The sequence below is a fragment of the Electrophorus electricus genome, chromosome 1 (assembly GCF_013358815.1).
Source record: "Electrophorus electricus isolate fEleEle1 chromosome 1, fEleEle1.pri, whole genome shotgun sequence".
NCBI classification, from domain to species: Eukaryota; Metazoa; Chordata; class Actinopteri; order Gymnotiformes; family Gymnotidae; genus Electrophorus; species Electrophorus electricus.
Genome location: NC_049535.1, coordinates 19,902,549 through 19,926,296, shown reverse-complemented (window position 1 = coordinate 19,926,296; position 23,748 = coordinate 19,902,549). Strand labels below are relative to the sequence as shown.

Sequence of the window (23,748 nt, the reverse complement as noted above, 5' to 3'; positions counted from 1 at the left end):
TTTATGCGTTAACATACATTTGTTTTTAATGGCATACATTAATGCTTTAACATACATTCGTTTTTTAGTCCATCCTTAGGGCATGGTCTTAACAGAATCGAACCAATGAAACAAATCGCTGTTTTCCAGTGAACAAGGTCTTGGAAGGTAATGGTCGTAAATTGCGTCGAGCTGTCGTGCCTGCGTGGTCCCTTGTTTTTCTCGCGCGCATAGAACTCCTGTTTGGTGTGCCTGTGATTCAGATTAGTATAAATAAGAGTCAGTCAGACTAAACCATACTGAAAGAAATCATGCTGAATATAGCATGTAATTTCTTATATATTAACATAATACGTAATATGCTGTACGCCACAGTATATTGGCGTTTGAAGTGCGCAAAGTGCTTTGTTTGGACAGACTTTGTAATCTCGTTTGGTGCGCTGGGGCCAGGCTCTCTGTTGCTGCATCTCGCTGGTTAATGATCGGTTAGTTGTGAATGTAAAAGTGCGAGTTTGTCCACTGGGAAACAGTTATGACTCAGATCAGCTTGCGAAAGCTGCCGTGCCACCTTCTGGGCGTGAAGCGCGTGATTCAGACGGTTAGCTGCCGTGGCCAAGTGGCTCAGCGTTGAGGTGGTGTGCAGCCTGGAGTGACCGAGCCTGGTGAGGATCGGTACCGCCCAGTACTGTGTTCTGCTCTGGCCTGATGTGCCCACTCTGGCGGAGACACTCATTTTCTCCGCGTGTCCCCCTCATGCTGTTAGTCGCTTGTTTTGGTAGACACGGGCCCGTTGGCTGCTCCACCACTCACTCTCGTTTCCTGCTTGCAGAGCTTGAGACTGGCTGGCGATCGAGAGATCTTTGATCTCTGCTTGCATGGTGTGAGAGTCTCTCCGTCTACTGATCACTTTCTTTAATTCCTTGCTCATATTGTCTATCCCTCACTTCCCCCCTTACCTCACTCTCCCTGTTCAGCCGAAAAACTCGTCCTCAGCCGAATTTTAACATCGAGGCCCAAAGCCGCTAGCAGCAAGTCCCAACTCACTCAGCTTCCCTACCGAGTGAAACCTAGCGATCACAACAGTAAGAGCATTGTATCCAACCCTGCTCACTGCCTCTGGGTTTGGCTTGATATGCACTCACGTTGACATGAACTGAGAGGCACCAGGCCAGGCTCAGGTTCCCAGGAGCATAGTTTGCACATCATTTGTGTGAGTGCAAAGCAGGAAGCAGCTGGAAAAGGGTTGGCCTGGATCTGTGGTTTCTTTTCTTAAAAAGCCGTCCTTCTTGGGGCTGGGTAATATGACGATGTGGTATTTTTATCGCGATACCAGATTGGTCGAGAGCTTTTTTGAGAATTATGTATCACCAGAATGAAAATGCATTAAAAAAGTATTATAGAGTGCAACAGGGTATGTTATAATACTCTGTAACTGTGCTGCCTTCACTCACCTGTAATCTCACCAGTGCCAACATAAGTACACAGTTATGTTCACAAAATAAATACACAGTACCATACTAAGGATAAAGCATCCTAAGGTGTCAGGGACATGTGTTGTGTAACAAGAGGGTTGCCTGTGCTGTGAAAAGCTTGGGAACATTCCCATAGTACAAGGGTGGAGCCTGTCTGGACTTTGGGGGGGGAAGAGGGTTGGTTCAAGGGTAAGAGCTCCGCCTTTGTGCTCTCTTCAGAGAGAGTAAGAGCACGAGAGCACAGCTGTCTGTGACAGGGACGAGGTGGAAGAAAGCCTCTGAAAAGGACTCGAGAGTCTACATTTGGCCAATAACGTGCCAGAGTCTACATCACACTAGTAATGCACCAGAGAGTCTACATCACACTAGTAATGCACCAGAGAGTCTACATCACACTAGTAATGCACCAGAGTCTAGATCACACTAGTAATGCACCACAGAGTCTAGATCACACTAATAACGCACCAGAGAGTCTACATCACACCAATAGCATGTCATCTGTAACAAAATTAAAGAGTTCAGCAGGCTGATTAGGTTCCTTTTTTTCCCCCACCTAGAAGCTCTTTCTAAAACCTGTTTCCATGTCACACAGCACTATAGAGCTTGTGCTTGTCTAAGTGAACTGAAATGCCACTAGGACTGTTTGCCAGATTGATGTATTAATACAGTATTGAACTAGGAGAGGATGGTAATGATTGATATTTCAAGGAGAGCGGCCTTCAGTTGCTCTGGGCCTGGCAAGAATCAGGATGCTTGGTGACGTGCTGTCGTCATATGCCTGCTGTGGACTTTGGTCTGTTACCCAGCACAACACAGCGGAAAGCCTCAACAGGAAGTAATGCCTTGTATTTCATCTGGGCCAGGAAGTACTGCCCCTCAGCACCCTGAAAAAAACTCCACAGTGCGGCAAGGGATTGTGGGGGATGGGCGCTGATTTTGCCAAACAGTGTTGCTGTAGAGACATGCCATCTGGGGGATAAGATAGGATTGATTGTGTAGGGGGAAGGGTATGCATGTATCTCTATGTGTGTGTTTAGGTGAACGTGTGTGTGTGTGTGAGAGTGTGTCTGATGTTTGTCCTCTGTTTAGTGTTGTGTGTGTGAGAAAGTGTTTGTGGGTAGGAGAGCCTGTGTGTGTGTCTGACGTGCATGTTGTGTGTCATACTCTGTTCTCTGTGTGTGGGTGTGGGTGTGTGTATGTATGTTCGTACTCTGTTGTGGTATTATGACTTCCGCTGACTTTTTTTCTGTTGGCGCTCTGCTAGCATGTGGATGAGGACCCTTTCAGATGTGTGTTCGGTTTGGAGGGTTTCTTACGATTCTGCTGTGGACAATGTGATGATAGATACACAGTATGGAGACTCCTGAAAAAGTAATTTTCACAGACTAACCCAACACTTTCTGTTACCCAGAACACTGGTGTTTAATATTTAGTCTTTTCTGCTTTATGTAGTAGGCCTCACTGCTATAAGAACGTACAGGTGAAATTTATATTTTATACATACATTTATATAATTTCTACATTTATATTGATTGAATAATTAGTGTAAGACTGCCATAAGTGAGTTCGAATACATTAGATGAGAGTTATACACCAGCATGAAGTTCATGTTAATAAATAAAAATTGCTGAGGTTTTCAGCTTTTGGTTTATCATAAAACAGTGAGGGGCAGTGTCCTTCCTCTTAGGAGTGTCCACGGGTGGTCTGAGCACACAGGGACAAGTGACAGGACACTCTGGTCAGTGTCCACAGGTAGTTGACTATAGATTAAAGATGGCAGCAGCAGAGACTGCAGAAAAAGCAGTAATGTTACTCATGATGTGATGGTATAATCTTACATGTAACACCTCTAGAGAATTTTTCCTTTTTCCACTGATGGTCATTTGATGGTGTGAGTAAAGTAGAGATCTGAGTGAATGGCGCTTGTGAGAAAGTCCGTGATACCTACACAACATCATCTCTACCTGACCCTCACAGCTTTGCTCTGCTCACACAGGCACACACACCCTTCTCTTAGCCCAACATAGCAGTGTGTTATGGGCCTAAGAGGTTGATTGAGGAAGGGACAGCAAATGACTAAGAAGTGTGTCATCCTCCATGGACGCTGTTCCTATGGTGACCTCTGGCTGTAGTCACCCTCCCATGTGTCGCTCTGATGTCAGCCCATGCTGGCTCATTTGGGCTGGAGTGATCCCTTGACTTTTGGGATTTTGTGCATTAGTGTTATTGATGAGTGTCATATTAAGTGTGTGTTTAGGTGTGTGTTGGGGAAAATGGTGGGAGAGAAACCTCAGGGGACAGAATGGCTAGAGGACCCGCAGCTGAAAGAGAGCTTATGTGTTTATGACTCAGTGATCTGAGTGAATCTTGATGGCATTTCCTCTACTTAAACACACACAAATGCATACACACGCACACGCACACACACACACACACACACACACACACACACACACACACACACACACACACACACACACACACAAACTGGGGACAACAAATGGTATTCAGGCAGAATCTGCTTCATTTCCTTGTCAAGTAGCCTTGAACACAAAGGGCTCTTTACAATAAAGACTCATAAAGGTAAAATATGCTTTGTCTGAAAGAATAGTGTGGGCTGAAAGAAGAATGACAGACAGTGGCCACTGGGGGGAGCCCCCATGCTAATGACAGAGGAACAGAGAGACCTCAGGACCAGGCAGAAAGGTGAGAGAAGGGGCAGAGAGAGGGCAAGAGAGTGGAAAAAAGAGGGAGAGAGAGGGAAGGTAAAAGAGGGGGGACAGAGAGAGAGAGGGAGGGGAGAGACAGTGAAGGAGAAGAACAGAGGAAATGCTGTCTCCAGATGGGCTGAAGCAGTTTGCTTGCTGTGAGCCTCTAAGCGACAGCTTTGTGGTGCCGGGCTGTATCACCCTCCTCTTCCTCACTGTCCGCCTGCGTCTGCACTCTTCCTCTGACATGCGCCCTTGCCCTCTCTCTGGTGCGTCTCAAGTGTCAAACCCACCCTCGCTGGAGCTCAGGGTGAGCAGGCGGGTTCTCCAGGGATATCAGAAGCAGGTCAGTTCTATGATATTTGGCTTTTGGACAGTTTGCTCTGTCTGTGGAGACAGACTCAGTGGCTTCTTTCTGTCGATGCTGATTTTGCAACTTTTTTTACATTTGAAATTTTATTATTGTGGCAGGTAATAGGGCTTTGGTCCAGAACATGTTTTTTCATTCTAATATGAGGTGTGTGTGTGTATGTGTGTGTGTGCATCCAGGTGTATTTGGACCCGTGTGCGCGCGTGGGTGTATGTGCTGTTATATATGTGTTTGTTTGCTCATATGTGTGTGTTTGTGTATTTATGTGCATGTGTTTGGGCCTGTGTGCATATGTTTGTGCATATATGTGTGATGGGGAGGGGTTTTTGTGACTTTGTGTGTGTGTTTATTTTGACTACATAGGCTCATGCTCAGGTAATAATGCAAGAACCACTAGGCAGACTGGCTGTGAGTTTATGGCTGCTCTGTAAAACGATCCAAGCTGTAGCTGAGATCTGTGAACCGCAGCCATTGCGAGCCACATGTTTGTTATTTACACAGTGGCTGCATGCCACTTCATTTTAAAGGCAGCAAATAAGGGGCAGGGTAGTCAACAATGGCAGACAACAGCGTTAATGGATACCAGTTACAGGCGCGAGAAGTAATTTATTAAATGATTCTTGTTCACATTATGAAACAGCAATTATGCCGACACCTAATGGCCAGGATGTTTCAGCACTAAAACTTTCTGTTTTGTTTTTTCCAAATCTATTTGTACTAAATCTCTCTAGAAAGTTAGCAAAACTACTATTCATATAGCAAAATATAATGTTAGCCTAGCACACTGCCTCGGTAGATCACGCCACAATGCCACAAAAAAACATGCAGTTATATTATCTTGTTTCGAGTCAAATTTAGACTGAATAGCAAATAACAGAATTCTCCCTCATGTCTGACTGCTGACGCTGATTCAACATCGGCCAAACCAGCGCTTATGGTGACCAACTAAAATCAGTGGTGTGGAACACACTGCACTATGACTGTCAGACAACTTGCAAAAGCCTGATGCCATCTAATGACCAATAGTCGGGTAAATCCTTTCAAGTAGTTTAGTGTACCATTAAAGTAGTTAATATACCATTAAAATAGTTTAGTATACCTTTAAAGTAGTTAGTATACCTTTAAATAGTTTAGCATGCCTTTAAAGTAGTTTAGTATACGTTTAAAGTACTTTAGTTTACCTTTAAAGTAGATTAGCATGCCTTTAAAGTAGTTTAGTATGCCTTTAAAATAGTTTAGTATAGCATCAGTATACCTTTTAAAGTAGTATAGTATACCTTTAAATAGTTTAGCATGCCTTTAAAGTAGTTTAGTATACGTTTAAAGTACTTTAATTTACCTTTAAAGTAGATTAGCATGCCTTTAAAGTAGTTTAGTATGCCTTTAAAATAGTTTAGTATAGCATCAGTATACCTTTTAAAGTAGTATAGTATGCCTTTAAAATAGTTTAGTATACCTTTAAAGTAGATTAGTATACCTTTAAACAGTTTAGCATGCGTTTTAAAGTAGTTTAGTATACTATTAAAATAGTTTAGTATACCCTTAAAGTAGTTTAGTATATGTTTAAACAGTTTAGCATGCCTTTAAAGTAGTTTAGTATGCCTTTAAAATAGTTGCATAAGATATGTTGTGTGACCAAGTGGGAGGTTCATAGCCGACTGTTATGAAAGGACTCTTATTCAGTTATTCCCATTTTTGACTGAGGTTTCTCTGTAAGAGACTGCAGTGTGTAGCATGTAGGTGCTGTCGATGTGTGTGTGTGTGTGTGGGGGGGGCGGGTGTCAAAGGGCCAGGAGGTGGGGTCAAAAGGCCAGGTCTCGCCTTCCTTCACTGACTGTAATGAATATAGTGATCAGTGCTGTTCAGGCTGCCACCCTCTCTGGCTCTGATCCGCCTACCGTGTGTGTGTTCACCAGTCAGGCCAGCCTACACAACCACTGACCAACGCTGAGCACTCTCTCTCTCTAGCGGGTTTGATTATCAGTGCAACCCATACACCAAATAACTTTATAGGACACAGTTAAAAATAGGTCAATATAAAACTGAAAATAAAGTGTAAGTGTAGTTATCAATCATCTGTAGAACAAAACAGTAGTAGACTGAAGGAAAGTGATTAATAACAAAAGGTTTTCTAACAGTTTAGGGAATGTCGGGATCGTGTCCCTACTCTCGGAGTATGGGATGGTCTGTTGGTTGTGTGTGAGACCTTGGACAGTGTGAGAGAGCAGAGAACTCTGGGGCTCTAGAAGCTGATGGAGTGGTCATTATGTGATGAAGAAAGCCCTCCAAACATTGAATGTAGCTTTGGGTGCCACAGTGATGCTCATAATTTCTCCATGTTTTTTTTTTCCTCTTCATTTATTCATGTCCTTTTCATAGAAATCACTTATAACTCTTATAACCTGATAACCTGATACAAGTTGTATGATTTTGGTATTCAGATATTTATAACTGTACATGGAATTTCATTTTAACTTCAGAAACTTCCAACATTATTGTCACTTATCTACAAATGTTAGTTTATTGTCCAAAGTTTCAGGGACATGGAACAATGGATAAGATATTAATTAATGGATGTAGTGATTGTGTGTGTGTGTGTTTATTTGTGTATGCTAAAAAATATGTTCTGTGTTCTGCTGAATTTCCTGCTGTTTCAGTTTGGGTTTCAGAACCAGTGGAGAATGTTCTGGTACTAGCTTTGACTAACTTTTCTACAAATATGTGTAACAAATATTAATTTTTGTGTGGTTTTATGCTATTCACTGGAAAGACAACTTTATCAGTTCTCTTAAAGTCAGACTTTTGACTATGCCATAAGGCTTAAAAAGACACCTTAACTGGCCAGTGAAAATGTTAGATCTTGATGATTGACACTGAAACTAGCCAATGCTTAAAGATCTTCAGCAGAGACACAGGGGAATGCCTGGCTGACTGTGACGCAGGAGTTTTCAGATCCTTTTCTTGAGGCTCACTGTGTTAGGCAGAAAAAGCATTGAGGTTGAGGTCCGTAGGTGTTTACCACATTGGTGACACACTGAAAAAAGAAAGATGGCTAAAAGAAGATTGATGTGTGTTTTGCTTCTATGGGGATTTCCATCTAAGCACATATCTAGAAGTTACTATAAGCTAAATCAGTTACTAGAAGTGATGTACATCTGCCCATGAGCTGTAACGTAGAATGCCTGAGAACATATGAGCACTATATGAGAAAAAAAGATATTGAAACCAGTTCCAGTCTCTAAATATTCCATCACTTTCATTTACATAATTTACATAGTCAATTCACATAATCTATACCCAAGATTTTGCTGTTTGGTTAGTTTCATCTTGACGACAGAGAAGTTCTAACTCTTTAAGAAGCCCTAGTGTGATATCTTGTCCAAAAGCCGTCTTGCTTCATGTAGGTGTCCTCCTATATTCTCAGATAGACATTTACACTTATTTTTGTGATGTGGACATGTGGTTTGGTGCTGTGATGTGGGGTTGTGATGTGGAGTTGTGATATGGTGTTGTGGTGTGGTGAAGGTCTGTGATGTGGGGTTGTGATATGGTGTTGTGGTGTGATGAGGGTCTGCTATGTGGGGTTGTGATATGGTGTTGTGATGTAGGGTTGTGATGTGGGGATGTAGTGTGGAGATATGACAAGGGACTGTGACATGGGATTGTGATATGGGGCTGTGATGTGGAGTTGTGACCGGGCTGTGATATGGAGCTGTGATGTGGGATTGGGCCAAAGATATCAGCACCTTCCCGAGAGAGCTATGAAGAACTCTGGGGCGTGCGAATCAGTTTCGGCAAGGAGCTGGCTACACTCCTTCATTAGTTACAGCCTGCAGTCCATCAGCACCAGCAGGGTCTCAAAAAAGGTCCGTGGGCGAGACATGCACCAGAGTCAGAGCAGCTCTTCCCTCTGTGACCAAACTGTTTCCTTTGAGCTGAGGGGGAGCACTTCTAACTGAAGTTGGCCTGTAATGCAACATCATTTAGATGTTTCCTGAAACTTTGTGTAATCCAGTCTGTTTGGTCCTCAGGGAACAGATGCTTAATCTGGTAGGTTGCCAGGTTCTCCCAGAGTCACTGACTTGTATTGCAAGAGCCTAACACCATAGATGTGGTCTCACCACTGCATGTGGCCTATGGTTGTCAGCTATGTCTTTCATGGCCAAGTGAAAATAAAATGGATTTGAAAATTAATCCACAATTAACTGAGCAGTTGAGTAATCCGCAGTTCCGTGCCAGTTTTCAACCCCAGGCCACCAAGGACCCACGTTCCTCCGACCATCTCTTACAGCTCTGCACTGTGCACCGTGGAAAAGGGCAGAGTGTGTAGCCATCAGGAAATTCCATGTGCGTGGGTGAAGGGTCCACTCCCTCTGGGAGAGCGAGGGTCAGTAATGGAGTGTTGGGATACATACCATTCTCAGATTGTTCCGGGAGGCTGTGGGATATGATTCATGAGTGGCCTATGATTCACTGTGGTGTTCACACTTTCCTCCACCCAAACATTTATCCACCCATACATTCCTCCACACTCATGTGCCTCCACCTTCACATCTGGCCACATCTATCCCCTCTGAGTAGATGGCCAAATTGCTGGACAGATATCTGACCTCTGGCTGTAATTTGCCTACTGAAATGGCAGGAAGGTTTCTTGTGAACAGTTAGCAAGAGACGGTCATTGGAAGGACAGACGCATAAATCATCACACTTAAAACCATAAGTCATCGCACTTATAATCATGTGTGTCCCATATGAAGGGTTTGTGATGACTAAGGGATATCTGGCATATTGTATAACTGAAAGCATGTTCTATTGGTTTTGGCATTTTCAGGGAATTGTGCACTGTTGCAGCAGCATGTTGCTGGTAATATTGTACAAACATGAAGCAAAGATGTTCTAGCAGACCTGTAGGATGACTTAATTTGCCTTACTAATGAAACATAAGTCTTAATAAAAAGATAAACAGGATTATACAGGAATAAATTACTGACAGGGCTTGGACTTCATTACCACCATGTCCTACATTTAGCGTGTTCTGGTTTGTGCTATTGCCTGTTGGTTTGTATAGTGCTCACCCATTTTTTAGATCAAGTACAACTGGCCATTGCCACCTCGAGCCCCAAATAGAGCAGCAACATTCACAAACAAACAGAAAATGGTATGATAGCTGGATCTGTGGATTTTCCCCAAAGGTACATCCAGTTTTATTAGAGGTATGCCTGCAGTACATCCAGTTTTATTAGAGATTGTATACAGATATAGTTAACAAGGTCCATTGCGATGGAACCGCACCGTTAATACAGTGACGTATCAAAGTAATGTACAGCAGCACCAAAGTGAGGAATGGTGAGGCATGGTAGCACTGGTGCTTGTGTAGTGGTGATGTGACCCGCAATCCATTACACAAGAAACCTACTGAAATGGCAAGAATGGAAGACAGTGATCCTTCTGTGAGAATGGACCATTTCAACCACTTACACACCAGTTACATGTGCAAGGTTTTAGACTTATATTTTTAACTATTGAGTAATTTATAGTGCAAATAAAATGCTTTGGAAACAGCAAAATAAAGAGCCTGGAGTCTGAATGTAGGAAGCAACCATTTTTCTTTACTCAGGATAGGTCAGATTTGCTAGGTCGGATTTCAGGAGTCATCTGTCTTTAGTGTCAGTGGTGATTCCTTTAGGCCTGATGGATGTGTTGGGCCATTTTGCTAATGATGGCGTGTGTCTCTTTCCTGTTTCCCCAGTGCCAGACGACTTGACGCCTGAGGAGCAGCAGGAGTTGGAGAACATCCGCCGGCGTAAGCAGGAGCTCCTAGAGGACATTCAGGTACCAGTCCTCACTGTACCCACTGTAGAGCTCCTCACACTCTGTCAGCTCCGACCACTTCCCACAACAGAGCTGCCAACACTCGTTCAGCTCCGTTCACCCTAGAACTCCCCACACTCCGTCAGCTCCACCCAACCCTGAACTGCCCACATCCCCTCAGCTCCTCCCACCCTAGAGCTGCTCAAACTCCTTCAGCTCCACCCACCATAAAGCTGCTCACACTCTATTAGCTCCGCCCACCGTAGAGCTGCTCATACTGCATCAGTTCCGCCCACCGTAGAGCTGCTCACACTCCATCAGCTGCGCCCACCATAGAACTGCTCACACTCCATCAGCTCTGCCCTCTGTAGACCTGCTCACACTCCATCAGACTCGCCCACACACAAAATCCTGGTTTTTCACCATCTCGATCCAATATGAAATCCCTTGCATATTTTAGCCTGAACCTTATGTTCCTTGCTGCTTGATAGAATCCGTCAAAACCATGCATTCATTTAGTCACGAGGGTTATGAGGTGCCTGAAGGGTTAACTTTTCCCTTACTAGCTCTAAACTCCATCTTCATTGTTTTCCCCCCCATCCTAGAAACCCCTCCCTCTCTCCATCCCCCTCACCCCAGAAACCCCATCCCCCTCCCCTCTGCATTCAAGGTCTTCCTTTACCACCACGGCTTTTGTTTGCAGGGACAAACATCCGAGGAATTTGCTGTGATTGTTGTGACCTTGAGCCAAAGAAGCAGAAAAAAAACAGCTGTTTTTCCTTCTGTTATTGTTCTGTAAACAAATCTGCGTGAAAAATAAGAAAGTTATGTTGTAGAGTTTTAATTCACAATAATTCTAGATCAGGCATCTATAAAATGTAACAGTTACAGGGAGGTCTTGCTGCATCATGTGACTCAGTCTGTAACAGAACTATCTGATTTCTGAAAAGACCCCCCCCCCCCCCCACACACACACACACACACACACACACATACACAAATCCAATTTCCTTGTCTCTTATGTTTAATCTGGGGCTTTTGGCAGTCGTCCTCATGATAATGTAAATGACATCTGAAGGAGGGAGTCTGGTGGAGGGGCCAGATATCCAGCCGTCTGACATTAGATTCAAGGACTTTAGTATGAAGCTGGAAAGCCCAAGATGGATCTGGAAGTGGGTGGAAACTGCGGCTTAGGGCTGGAAGAGCTGAAAGGAGTTGGTGCAAAACCAGCAGGAACAGCCGAGTGTTCGGTCTTCCTAAATAATAACGACATCATAATATCTTGCTCAGTAACCCCCTCCGCCCAGCTCCTCCCCTACTCTGATAATAGCTTATTGATTAAGGAGTCATTTCTCAAAACCATTATAACTCCCAGGTCTGTGACGGAATTACCGTTCTCTTTCATAAACCCGCAACCACTGCTTACCTAAGTCATCCTGATGGCTACACTATGACACATTTATACAGTACAATATGATATGATGGCTACACCATGACGGGTTTATATGGTAGCAGGGCCTCATGAAATAGTTCCAGGGATGATGGAATGTGTGATTGGAGTTTGTTAGCTCCTCCATCTTTTGCACAATACCCTTTTGTCTCAAACACACTGACAACCGGCCACCCATTTTGTTGCACGTGTGTGTGTGTGTCCCTCAGCCATGTTCTCTAGAATAATCATCTTCCCTCTCCTCCCCACAGCGCCTGAAGGATGAGATAGCCGAGGTTACCAGCGAGATCGAGAACCTGGGTTCAACGGAGGAGAGGTGGAGGACTGCCCCCATCACACACACACCCACGGCAACACCCCCTCCCCACCCCGATCTTACTCACACACCGCAACGCAATGCCACCACTTCTCCATCACAAACCCACCCCAACACCATCCCACCTAATTCTCAGTTCATTTACCCCAATTTGTCATCTCCAAGCGCCTCCTTAATGTTTAAACGTCAAACCATAAGTGTCTCCAGCTCTGCTTCGAGCGGACCTGGATTCTGACATACATTTAGGACCTGCGGAATCTTTCATCAGCCCATGGGAACCCAGTGTATAATCCATACTGGTTTTTGGTAAAATGACCAGTGGTGGCCTCTAGGGACAGCGAGTGCAGGTCGAGAGTGCAGATCCTTGCAGCCCTGTCCATTTTTCAGGGTCTCTTCATGCAGATCTGACCCTCTATGCCGTTGTGAGCCGCTTTCTGTACGCTAGCAGCCTGCGTGAGAAAGCTGTGTGCGGAGTTATGACCCGAGTCACTTTCATGTTTGTCTCGGACCGAGCCTCTCTCTGCCTGTCACACTCCACATGACACTCTTCACATCTGACTCGAGGAGCCCGTTTGGACCATCTTTTGTGCAAAACTTTGATGTTTTTTGTTGAATCTCTTCCTTGTTGGCAGAAAAAACATGCAGAGAAATAAGCAGGTAGCCATGGGCCGCAAGAAGTTCAACATGGACCCCAAGAAGGTGGGTGGCACTCTGGGTACAGGCTCTGTGTAGCGGTGGCCCGGGCCATGCCAGTTATTGATTATAGAGATTATTGATTATGGTAGACTGTGTAGCTGTGGACGAGGCCATGCTGGTTATTGATTATATTGATTATTGATTGTGGTAGACTCTGTGGTAGACTCTTTAGCTATGTACCAGGCTATGCCGCTTATTGATTATTGTGATTATTGATTATGGTGGATTCTGTAGCTGTGGACCAGGCCGTACTGGTTATTGATTATATTATGGTAGATTTTGTGTAGCTGTGGACCAGTCTGCGCTGGTTATTGATTATATTATGGTAGACTCTCTGTAGCTGTGGACCAGGCTGCACTGTGCAAACTGTGTGTCCATTCACAGGGGATCCAGTTCCTGATTGAAAATGACCTTCTGAAGAACACCAGCGATGATATCGCTCAGTTCCTCTACAAGGGCGAGGGCCTGAACAAGACAGCCATAGGGGACTACCTTGGAGAGAGGTGTGTGTGTGTGTGTGGGGGGGGGGGGGGGGGTTTGTTTGTTTTTCATTTTTAGTTATTGTCTGGTTGTTTCTGGGGTTTTTTAAGTCTTATTTCAGCAACATCTGAGAATTGTGAGGATCGTAGGTTACATACATTATTGATTGTCGCTCTCTTTATCTCTCTCTATCCCTCCATCTCTCTCCATGTTGCTCCCTCTGTTCCTCTCCATCCCTCTCTCTTTTAATTTCCAGAGCAGATCAGATATATATCAGGCATGACAGGTGGAGTGAGAGCTCTGCCTTGATTACTCTGAGAGCAGACGTGCACCTCTGATACGAGCAGAAATGGGGGGCTTTTGGTGGGGGGGGGGTGTCCACTGAGAGCCGGGACCTTAACACAACATGTGACACTGTGGCTTCCCACAATGCCCTGGGGGAATATCACAGCAAAGGTCAAATATGATGTCATGTTTTTTGTTAAAGGGGCTGAGGGCATGGATGGTTTCATTCGCTTTGCACTTTTAAAAGGTTTACAGCAGTGTTGCTCCTAAATGAGAGCTATTGTTGTCCTGGAACCAAAAGCCCTGATCTGAATCTCACAAGCTTTCACTCATTCAAGTGCTGGGACTCCAGCCTAGCCCTCTTTCCTGGACCATTGTTTAGTCGGATTTGTGTGTTTTTAACTACCAGGCTAGTTCCACTCGTATCAACTACTCATATGAGAGATACAGAGTAAACGAGGAGGACAAACCCCCAGCAAGAATTCTAGAGATGGATGTCGATGCTCATAAACGCAGTTGGTGTGTGGTTGGAGCTGGCTGGTGAAGCATAGAAAGGTGGATGCTGGTGGCCAACAGGCTTCTTGGTGCCCAGCTAATGACTTTCCCGGCAGAACCGGAATATGATGGAGGGTTTCTGTTTTCTCCCCCCGGTCGACAGGGACGATTTCAACATCCAGGTTCTGCATGCATTCGTGGAGCTGCATGAGTTCACAGACCTGAACCTGGTCCAGGCACTTAGGTGAGGCACAAACCCATCCTCACCCGGTCTCTGGGATCTGCGCCCAGCACCCATCCAGTTAACCTATTGCATTGCACATGCACACACACACACACTGGTCTGACTGATGTTGTGATGTGTGTGTAGGCAGTTTCTGTGGAGCTTCAGGCTTCCGGGTGAGGCGCAGAAGATCGATAGGATGATGGAGGCTTTTGCCCAGCGCTACTGCCAGTGCAACCCTGGAGTCTTCCAGTCCACCGGTGGGTGAGATGGGCGTCAGACCTCCAGACATTTGCTATTGTTGTTAATTAAGCTGAACCCTTTGAGTTATTTATGGGAACATATGTTTAAGGCCTGCAATATGTTTATGATTTTAGTGCAGTGCTGTTCATCTGTTTATCTTTTATGTGTGTGTGCATGTGGTGGGTGTGTGCATGCATGTGCATGGGTGTGCATGTGTGTGTGCATGTGTGTATGCTTACAGTTTGTTGTGTCTGATTAGGTCTGAGTGTTTATGGCTGACAGGCCTACAAGGGGACAGATTGATGTGCATTATTTATGTGCTTTCAACTGAAACACACAGGCCAAGTAAATTCCTGCTGTGTCAGCTTCACACACACACACACACACACACACACAGACAGACACACACTCAATACATGCAAATATGACCCAGACCTCTTCAGTCTCACATCACATTTTTCTCACTCTTTTCTCTCAATACAGCTTGAAGTGATTTGCATCCATTTAAACTGCAAACTAAGTACAGGCAAAATGCAGCTCTACTAAACAGTCTGACAGGAAGTGTCATCATAGCTGACAGTCAGGGAAAATACAGAAATTGTCCCGGCCATTTCAAGTTTTCCACTCCGTGATGTTTTTCAGACTCATCTTAAAATAGCTGCACCTCTTTTTTTCACATCAGGCCACAACAGCACAGCACAACAAAAACAGGTTTTTGAAATGTTTTGAATTTAAGGTCATTCTGAAGCATACCAAGAGCTATAACACTTGGAAGCATATGAAAACCTTCTGTATGGTTTGTATATAGTTTAGGGCATAGTCTCCAGCGACAGCTTACTTTCATAAAGCAATCCAGTTACAGCCCATTACAGGTCCATTAACGTCAGTACATTCCTAATGCATTCCTCCTGCCGTCTTATACCTGCATTGACTATCGTGGGATTGGCCGAGAGCCTGAGGAAGTGACGCGTTTCCCTCTCCATGCAGACACATGCTACATCCTGTCATTCGCCATCATTATGCTGAACACCAGCCTCCACAACCCCAACGTGAGGGACAAGCCTGCAGTGGAGCGCTTCATCTCCATGAACCGGGGTATCAACGATGGTGGAGACCTCCCCGAGGAGCTGCTCCGGGTTTGTCCCCCTCCCTTCACCCTTCCCTCCATCCCTCTCTCCATCCCTCCCTCCACCTCCCCACTGTTCCCCCCCCACAGATCGCCTTCGTCTTGGCTAAATGTGTTCACCACTGGCAGCTGTTTGGAATCACTGTGCTGGTGTCAGTGTTCGTGTCGGTACTGGCGTCGGTGCTGGTGTCAGTGTTGGAGTCAGTGTTGCTGTCAGTGTTGGTGTTGGTGCTGGTGCTGGCATCAGTGCTGATATCAGTTCGATATCAGGAGCAGGTTTCTTCCATGGGTGCATCCCTAATGGTTTTTACCTTTCCCCCTCTGGGATCCCTCATCTTCCTCATCTGATGCCCTGACAGAATCTGTACGAGAGCATCAAGAACGAGCCGTTCAAGATCCCTGAGGATGACGGGAATGACCTCACACACACGTTCTTTAACCCGGACCGAGAGGGCTGGCTTCTCAAGCTGGGTGAGTCCAATGCTTACGGCTAGTGCCAGCTCAGGTCCAGTGGCCTGCACGTTCCTCACGTTCACACCAGAACACTCCAGCCAAGAGCGCTAATCTCACTACACATGTCTGGAAGCCACAGTAACTGCACCCTACTCAATTGTTGCTCATTGGAAGACACATTAGCATCTTTAGATGGAGTATCCCTTCAAAATATCCTTTCTGGAGGGAAGGTGAGTTGTCTCGGTGACGTCCGGCGTCATGTAGTATGGATTCTACCATTTCTATCTAAGGGTATGGCAGCCGTTTACATGGGGTTGTGAATAATTTACATATCTGTATTATCACCATTTATTTCTACCTGAAGAGATTTGGAAGTGAGCCAGAGACATCAGTGGTTATTCATGGGTTAATGATATGTTGTGATGTGTCACTGATTTTAGGATTTGACTGAATTGACTGAATTAACTATATGTGGGTCTGTTATACGGTCATGTGTGAGAGATGATGTACTGCATAGACATTCAAATGGAAGCTTGTTTACCGATCTACATGAATGTATATTGTATTCACAGAGACACAGCACATATAGTACCAGTCAAAAGTGTGGACAAAGCACCTTTATTTTTACTGTTTTTATTTTTAGAAATTTGAATTAATCAAAACATTAAAATAATGCATACAAAAATTAACTAAAAAGGTGTTGAAATGTAAAATCTTAGATTTTAGATTCTTTATAAACACTGGTTGCCTTTCTTGATAGTTTATCCCACTCTTGGCATTCCCTTAGTCAGCCTCGTGAAGGTTCTAGCTGGCTGAGGGCCTTAGGTTTAGAAAATAACTACATGTTGTGGACCATAACATTTAAAAATAATAATAATAAAAAATTTATGAATATGCAAATCGGTGTAGTGGACCATAACATGAATAATAATAATAATAAAATTATGAATATGCAAATCGGCAACGCACCTAACACTACATGTGCCCGCCCCCTCCACTGGCAAATTGGTGTATAGAGCCACTGTTTGAGCCTCAACCAGCTACTGCTGGGAAGTGTGACGGTGGTGAGATTAATTACCGACTTACATGATCTGGTCCGCTAGCCAGTAGCAAATCCACCCACCTAACTAACACCAGCAGTCATAGCTGTCCGACCAGTCTCAGTCCGACTGGGATTTCTAGTTACCAATGAACCATACTTTATATATGATCAACAATGGCCAACAACCGCAAATGGCCCGGTTTTGCATCCTGGAACGTGATATGCCCTTATTTTCTGTTGCGCAATAAGTCTTGCCTGGCGTGTGATCAGTACAGGCTCTGAGTTCAGCTTCCTCAGTTTAATGAGAGAATGTGGCAGAACAGCTCTAGTGACAGTTTTCACACTTTAGAAATGAAAGGAAATACGGATTTAATCAGGAAAATTTAAATGTAATTTAATCAGGGAAAACACAAATATAAACAATAAGGTACATTTTCATTCAAATATATCCACATTTTTGACTGGTACTGTATCTACTCTCTGTCTTTCTAACTCTCCACACACACACACATACACACACAATATGTGGGATTCCAGAGCTGTGCTCTGCTGTGTGTGAAGTGAACATCTTTTTATTGACATACAGTAGAACACAGATCACTAAGGCTGATTTAACCCGGTGTCCTGGATTACCCTGAAAGCAGTTCAAGCTTAAAGTAAATCACAGGGCAATGATTTTGTTCTGTCATGGTGTAAGCTGATTGAGTGGAGTAACTGATCCCCTCAATCGGTTGGGCTGTCAATCAGAATCCTGCCGCTGAGATGAGGAGTGCAGAGATGGATCGTAATTTGGCCATCTATCCTCGCTTGTGTGCCTTTTGAGCCAAGATGCCGTCATCTGTTATAACACACGAGCGCCCTCCGGTGGTCAGAATGATTTTATGTACACCGAAACGTTTTCCCTTTCGGCACGAATACAAAACTTAAACTCACCAGCAGTCCGATTCGTTCCGAAAGGGGAAACAATTATGCAACTCCTTTGATCAGCAGCGTCCATATGATTTCTTACCATTTAATTTGATTCTTTTTGTGTTCTGTTCTTCCTCGTTTGTTTGTTTGTTCCCATGATTTTGGCTGTTGTCTTTCCCTCAGGAGGTATGTACACTTGCTCTTTCTTCCCCAAACCCCCAGACTAGCCCATTTCTCCACTGTCAGGTGCTTCTGGTGGTCTGCCGTGCATCGTCCCACTTCTCTTCTTATGGGCCTCTCTGGGCTTCTGTTCTCAGCTGAGCTTGTCCACCCATCTGTTTGGTCTAGTTTATTTATATGCATATATACATATTTATACATCTTTGTTTGTCTGTTGTAATGTCTTCCATGTAGCGGGTGGTTTGTCTGTCTGACGCTCTCTCTTTGTGGTTGCTGGGCGGTTGCCGGGTGCTTGGGTTTGGGGTTCCATGTGACCACCGTAGTGGAAGTTTTCCTTCTCACTGTTTGCTGTGGTGTTCAGATGGGGATCTGTTTTGTTTTTTCATGTTGGAAGCTGCAGTATTCTGTGTTAATCATTAGTCTGGATATGTACCAACAAACACCAAAAATGAGTCAAAACAAACCAATAAATCAACAGCAAAAAAAACAAACAAACAAACAAACAAAACTGTATAATGTGCGTGTAGGAGTGACAGGGAGATTATTACAAGGTTATCACAAAAACATGTACTGTTTTTGAGGTCGTCATGCTGTGTGATTGGATGGGGGGGTGGGATGTGCATTCTGAGGTGTTTGGTGGTTGGTTTGGACTGATGCGGAGTACTGCACCTGGACCAATGGGCTTGGGCTGCTCTGCTTCATGCTTTGAATAAAGCAGAGGGGTGTGTGTGTGTGTGTGTGTGTGTGTGTGTGTGTGTGTGTGTGTGTGTGTGTGTGCGCACAAGTGTGTGTGTGTGTTTGCGCATGTCCAGTTGTGTCGCTGTGTGTGTGTGTGTGTGTGTGTGTGTGTGTGTGTGTTCATATGCCCACTTGTGTGTGCCTGTGTTCACATGTTCATGTGTGTTTCTGTGGTCTGATGAGCTGTGGTTTTGGACTGCAGTGTAGTTGCATTAAGAGCATGTGGAAGTGGGAGTTAACGAGCGCGTGCGTGTGTGTGTTGGGGCAGGTTGAGTGGACTCATCACTAGTATACAGGGACAGGTTATCATTACTGGCTATATTTTACCAGTAAGGTTCATATTTTAGCAGCTCCTTCTCGGCGGTCTGCATATGTGCCTGCTGTGTAGTGGAGAAAATTTTCCGGTATAAAATGTCCCCTGTGCCTGTGTCTGTCCATCACTTAGCCAGTGCTTTGGCTTCCTTTCTGGCCCCAGCACCACCTCAACCCCTTCACAGACGCCCTCAGGCTCTGCCCGTCGATTGCCGTGCTTTTAAGTGATCATTAATCCTGGTCACCACTACAATCAACCAATCATCTCGCTCAGGGAACTGGCAATTCTTTGTTGATTTGATGCCTGCGTGTGTTTGTCTGCTGCTCACCTAAACACTTCTACTGTAAGAGAATTGAGGAACAGAGGAGCCTGGAAGCGGATGCAGTGCTGTAGTCTCCGAGGGAGTGTTATGAGGTCAAGACTATTTGCTACCAGCCTCTAAGATTGTAAGAAGTTTTTTCCCCCTGTTATAACAATAGTGTAAAACAAAAAATTGAATAAATATATACATTTAAAGAAAGATAGACAAGAAAGTGTTTACATGTATTCAGTTTTAGGTCTGCTTAGGGTAGTTGATCAAAAGACCCCTGGGTTGCCAGCATGTGCTCAATGCGGCACATTTCAGTGCTGGTATAGGATGTGTGGTCTGTTTCCAGTCCTCAGCATTCGGGACTCCCAACACCATAGGGAATGTGCATTCAACCCAGATCAGGTTTCCAACTGAGGAAGCAGGCAAGCCAGAGGTCAGAGGTCACTTCCAGACCACTGAGCACCCGTGTTAGCCTCTGAATCCCTGCAGAGAGCACAGGGCATTCCACTCTTGAGGGTGCACTGTATAAATGAGCAGCTCTAGGAACAGAACGGGTATTTACAGCCCATGAAGAGTGCTTGTCACAGTTGCTGCACTTTAGCTGGTCTCAGGTCAGTTATACAAGCCACTGGCTTTGTTATCCTGTTATTAGTTCTCGGTCGGCACAGTTACTGTGTACAGGATTTGGGGATGAAGCACGTTGAAACAGACATTCATTAATGGGGGGCAAGGGCCATACTGTGACAAAATATAACACAGCTGGGGTGCCTCTCAGGCTTTTAGAATAATCCCCAATAAACATCACACAGCTGGGCTGCCTCTCAGTCTTTTAGAATAATCCCCAATAAACATCATACAGCTGGGGTGCCTCTCAGGCTTTTAGAATAATCCCCAATAAACATCACACAGCTGGGCTGCCTCTCAGTCTTTTAGAATAATCACCAATAAACATCGCACAGCTGGGCTGCCTCTTAGGCTCTTATAATAATCCCCAATACATGTTTTTTCCCAAATCTTTGGGTAGTCTACCAAAGACATTCTGCAAAGCTTGCTTACTGTGAAGTTTTAAATGACTTCAGAAATCCATTCTCTTGGATACATCCTGACTGAAGATTCTGAACAAACAAACACGTGTGATCACAGTATGAGTATGACACCTTGGTGTGTTTGAAGGTGTAAACAATCGCCTTTTAGGTCTGTATTCAAGCCCAGTGACCCAAATGCAGACATGCAGGCTTGTTGAAACTAGAAGTATCAGTGGGATAGCAACTGTTGGTACGTGACGAGGAAACGACAGTTTTATTGAAGCATAAAATCGAATGCTGTAAAACTCCAAGGTTGCTTTTTTAGCACTACTTCACCGAGAACTTCATCACAGCACAGTATATGCTCTTTGGCAGGTCTATCTTTAACAGTGACTAAAGTACTCTAATGTCCTTAAGACAAGGCTGAAGCAATACAATGCTTTAAAGGTCAGTCTAAAGTACTACAATGCCTTTAAGGCAAGGCTAAAGTACTACAGGGCTCTTAAGCCTAGACTATAGGACTACAATGCCCTTAAGGCAAGGCTGTAGCCCCCACAATTCCTTTAAGGTAAGGCTAAGGCACTGTGTAACCTGGTGTTGGTGTCAGTGCAAATGCTTAGAGAACCTGGAGTGGGATTTCTTTGCCCTAGGTTAGGCGTATCAGTAATTCTTAGTTTAGTCCGGATAAATGGCAGAATGCTGCTAAGCTTGCTGGAAGCATGGTGCGGGGCTGGAGAGGAATGCTGTGCTTGGGGGAGGATCATGGGAAGTGGAGTCATTTAGAAGCGCCCCCATCATCTGCCCGCTCATTCGTCTGTCTTGCTTGCCGGCCGTTCCACCTTCTGACTGCGTGGTTCCTGGAGGACGCGCTGAGCCCTGCCCTGGGCTACGCCTAACACTAACTCTCTGCACCTTCTGCCTGTAGGTGGACGTGTCAAAACCTGGAAGAGACGGTGGTTCATTCTCACAGATAACTGCCTTTACTACTTCGAGTACACTACTGTAAGTGCAATTCCACCACCGGCGTCCTTGATGGAATGTTAACTCTGCAATCACATTTGATGTGTCCAGATCATTAAAATGAACTTATTATGATATTTTTATAACCCTGGTGTTCCTAGTGCCAGTCCAGGTTAGTATTTACAGCATATGGCTGTGTTTATGAAGGACTTGTATTGGCCATGTCCCATTCACCATGGGAAATGAGAACCTTTGATCTACACATTATCTTAATCGCCTTTAGTCACTTGGCCCCAGTGATTGATGTATTATGTCTGTTTTAAAAAAAACATTTTTCTCTCTTTGTAGGATAAAGAGCCCAGAGGAATCATTCCTTTGGAAAACTTGAGTATTCGGGAAGTGGAAGATAAGAAGCCGGTGAGACTCCTTTTCTTCCTGACCTCGTGCCAATAGCAGAACTGACTCCCCCTTGTGGCTGAATATGTGACCATTCATGCATGTGTTCTTCAGAACTGCTTTGAGCTCTTCATACCAGACAACAAGGACCAGGTGATTAAGGCGTGCAAGACGGAGGCGGATGGGCGGGTGGTGGAGGGCAATCACACGTTCTACCGCATCTCTGCCCCCACCACAGAGGAGAAGGACGAGTGGATAAACAGCATCAAGTAAGGGGCGGAGCCAGCCAGGACAGCCCGTCCCTGGACATCAGAAATACACACCTTCTGCTGCTACCTGCACTAAACACCTCAGGAACTAAGAAGCCTGAAACATCAAATAAGACAACACAGATACTTGTTCTGAGAGACAAACAAAAAAATGTCCCAGAGGTTCAGTGAATGAGACACATATGGAATTGAAAATCAGATCCACGTCCATTTGCAGTGTATAATGCCTGCTCTTGTTTGAACTAAAGCACCTGAACAGTCTTGATTGGCAGCAGTTTTTCAGTGTGTTCTGGCTTTAAATGTATTTTATATAGGCTATAGGCATTTCCGCCCTTGATTTTGGTCATTTCTGATGTTGGCCTTTATAGTATCTTAAATAGTTTACCAAAATGCTTAAACATGAAGAGATGGGTGGTCCCAGAGCTTGTGACACTTTATTTATCATATAGTATTTTGTCCCATCTTGCCTGCAGGGCAGCAATCAGCCGAGACCCCTTCTACGAGATGCTGGCTGCCAGGAAGAAGAAGGTCTCCTCCATGAAGAGGCATTAGATTTGCTCAGGGTGCTGCACTCTGGAGATTCAGGGCTGTGTGAAAGTGCTCCTTAGTGGAGAGGACTGGAATATGAAGAGGATGAATGTGGGGTGTTCTTATTTGGGGCGGAAGAGGGTTGAGGATAAAGTTGGATAGAGAAAAAAAGGTCTGGACTGTACCCCCTCTGTTTGAATGTCTTCTCCCTCAGTTCAGTGTGTGTGTGTGTGTGTGTGTGTGTGTGTGTGTGTGTGTGTGTGTGTGTGTGTGTGTGTGTGTGTGTGTGTGTGTGTGTGTGTGTGTGTGTGTGTGTGTGTGTGTGTGTGTGTGTGTTGTTGAGGAGGGTGAGGGCATTTCGTTCTCCCCTCTTCAAACCCCCAAAGAGTCAATTCTGTCCTCATACTAAACCAAACCATGGCCTCTGTTTCTGTCTCCTGTTCCTTTCATAGAACTCTCGCTCTCTTTCTCTTCCCCTCTCTGTAACCCCCCCCCCCCCCCCCCCCCACTGTCTTAAACATACGCAAACATGCATTCTCGTTTAATCAGCGGGTCTGACAGAATGTGGCTTACCAAAAATGTTTTCCTGCCATTCAGAGACTTCTTTTTATGCTTTAACGTGTACAGGCAATAAGTGGATTTTTACATTTTTATTCTCTGTATATTCTCTTTTTCTCTAGTGTAAACTGCTACATTGTTTGCATAAGGGATGAAAAAGACAGTGTCTGTGCATGTGATGTTTAATACATGGCCAGATTCAAAAGTGCATTGCCTCTCTGATCTGGGATCAGATGCCCCAGCATCTGTGCTGGTCCCCCTTACTGTGTGGTAAAAGGCCAAACTGTTGCAGAAACGGCAGTCCTACTGTGAGACTCTCCATGAATGCTACCGTGTATTTTGTGCTGAATGACATGAATATTGCAAAGCTGTTCATGTATTTAACTGCATAGAAGTGTTTGCCAAATATGTTT

The 23,748-nt window shown here is 44.7% G+C and overlaps 1 protein-coding gene across 3 annotated transcripts in view; it reads left to right on the top strand.

Annotated features, from left to right (window-relative positions):
- Positions 1 to 22,858, top strand: part of cyth1a (cytohesin 1a) — a 39,445-nt gene extending 16,587 nt beyond the window's left edge. For 2 of the 3 annotated variants that reach the window (XM_027000325.2, XM_027000324.2), the window contains exons 2-13: positions 10,279 to 10,361; positions 12,042 to 12,106; positions 12,739 to 12,805; positions 13,187 to 13,305; positions 14,226 to 14,306; positions 14,433 to 14,545; positions 15,516 to 15,664; positions 16,014 to 16,126; positions 21,548 to 21,626; positions 21,933 to 22,001; positions 22,095 to 22,249; positions 22,723 to 22,858. In XM_027000325.2, coding sequence (XP_026856126.2) covers positions 10,279 to 10,361; positions 12,042 to 12,106; positions 12,739 to 12,805; positions 13,187 to 13,305; positions 14,226 to 14,306; positions 14,433 to 14,545; positions 15,516 to 15,664; positions 16,014 to 16,126; positions 21,548 to 21,626; positions 21,933 to 22,001; positions 22,095 to 22,249; positions 22,723 to 22,801 — 1,172 coding nt within the window. In that variant the 3' untranslated portion in view covers positions 22,802 to 22,858. The remainder of the gene's footprint in view (positions 1 to 10,278; positions 10,362 to 12,041; positions 12,107 to 12,738; positions 12,806 to 13,186; positions 13,306 to 14,225; positions 14,307 to 14,432; positions 14,546 to 15,515; positions 15,665 to 16,013; positions 16,127 to 21,547; positions 21,627 to 21,932; positions 22,002 to 22,094; positions 22,250 to 22,722) is intronic. The other variant, XM_027000323.2, reaches the window with a different exon arrangement.
- Positions 22,859 to 23,748: the final 890 nt, after the last annotated feature.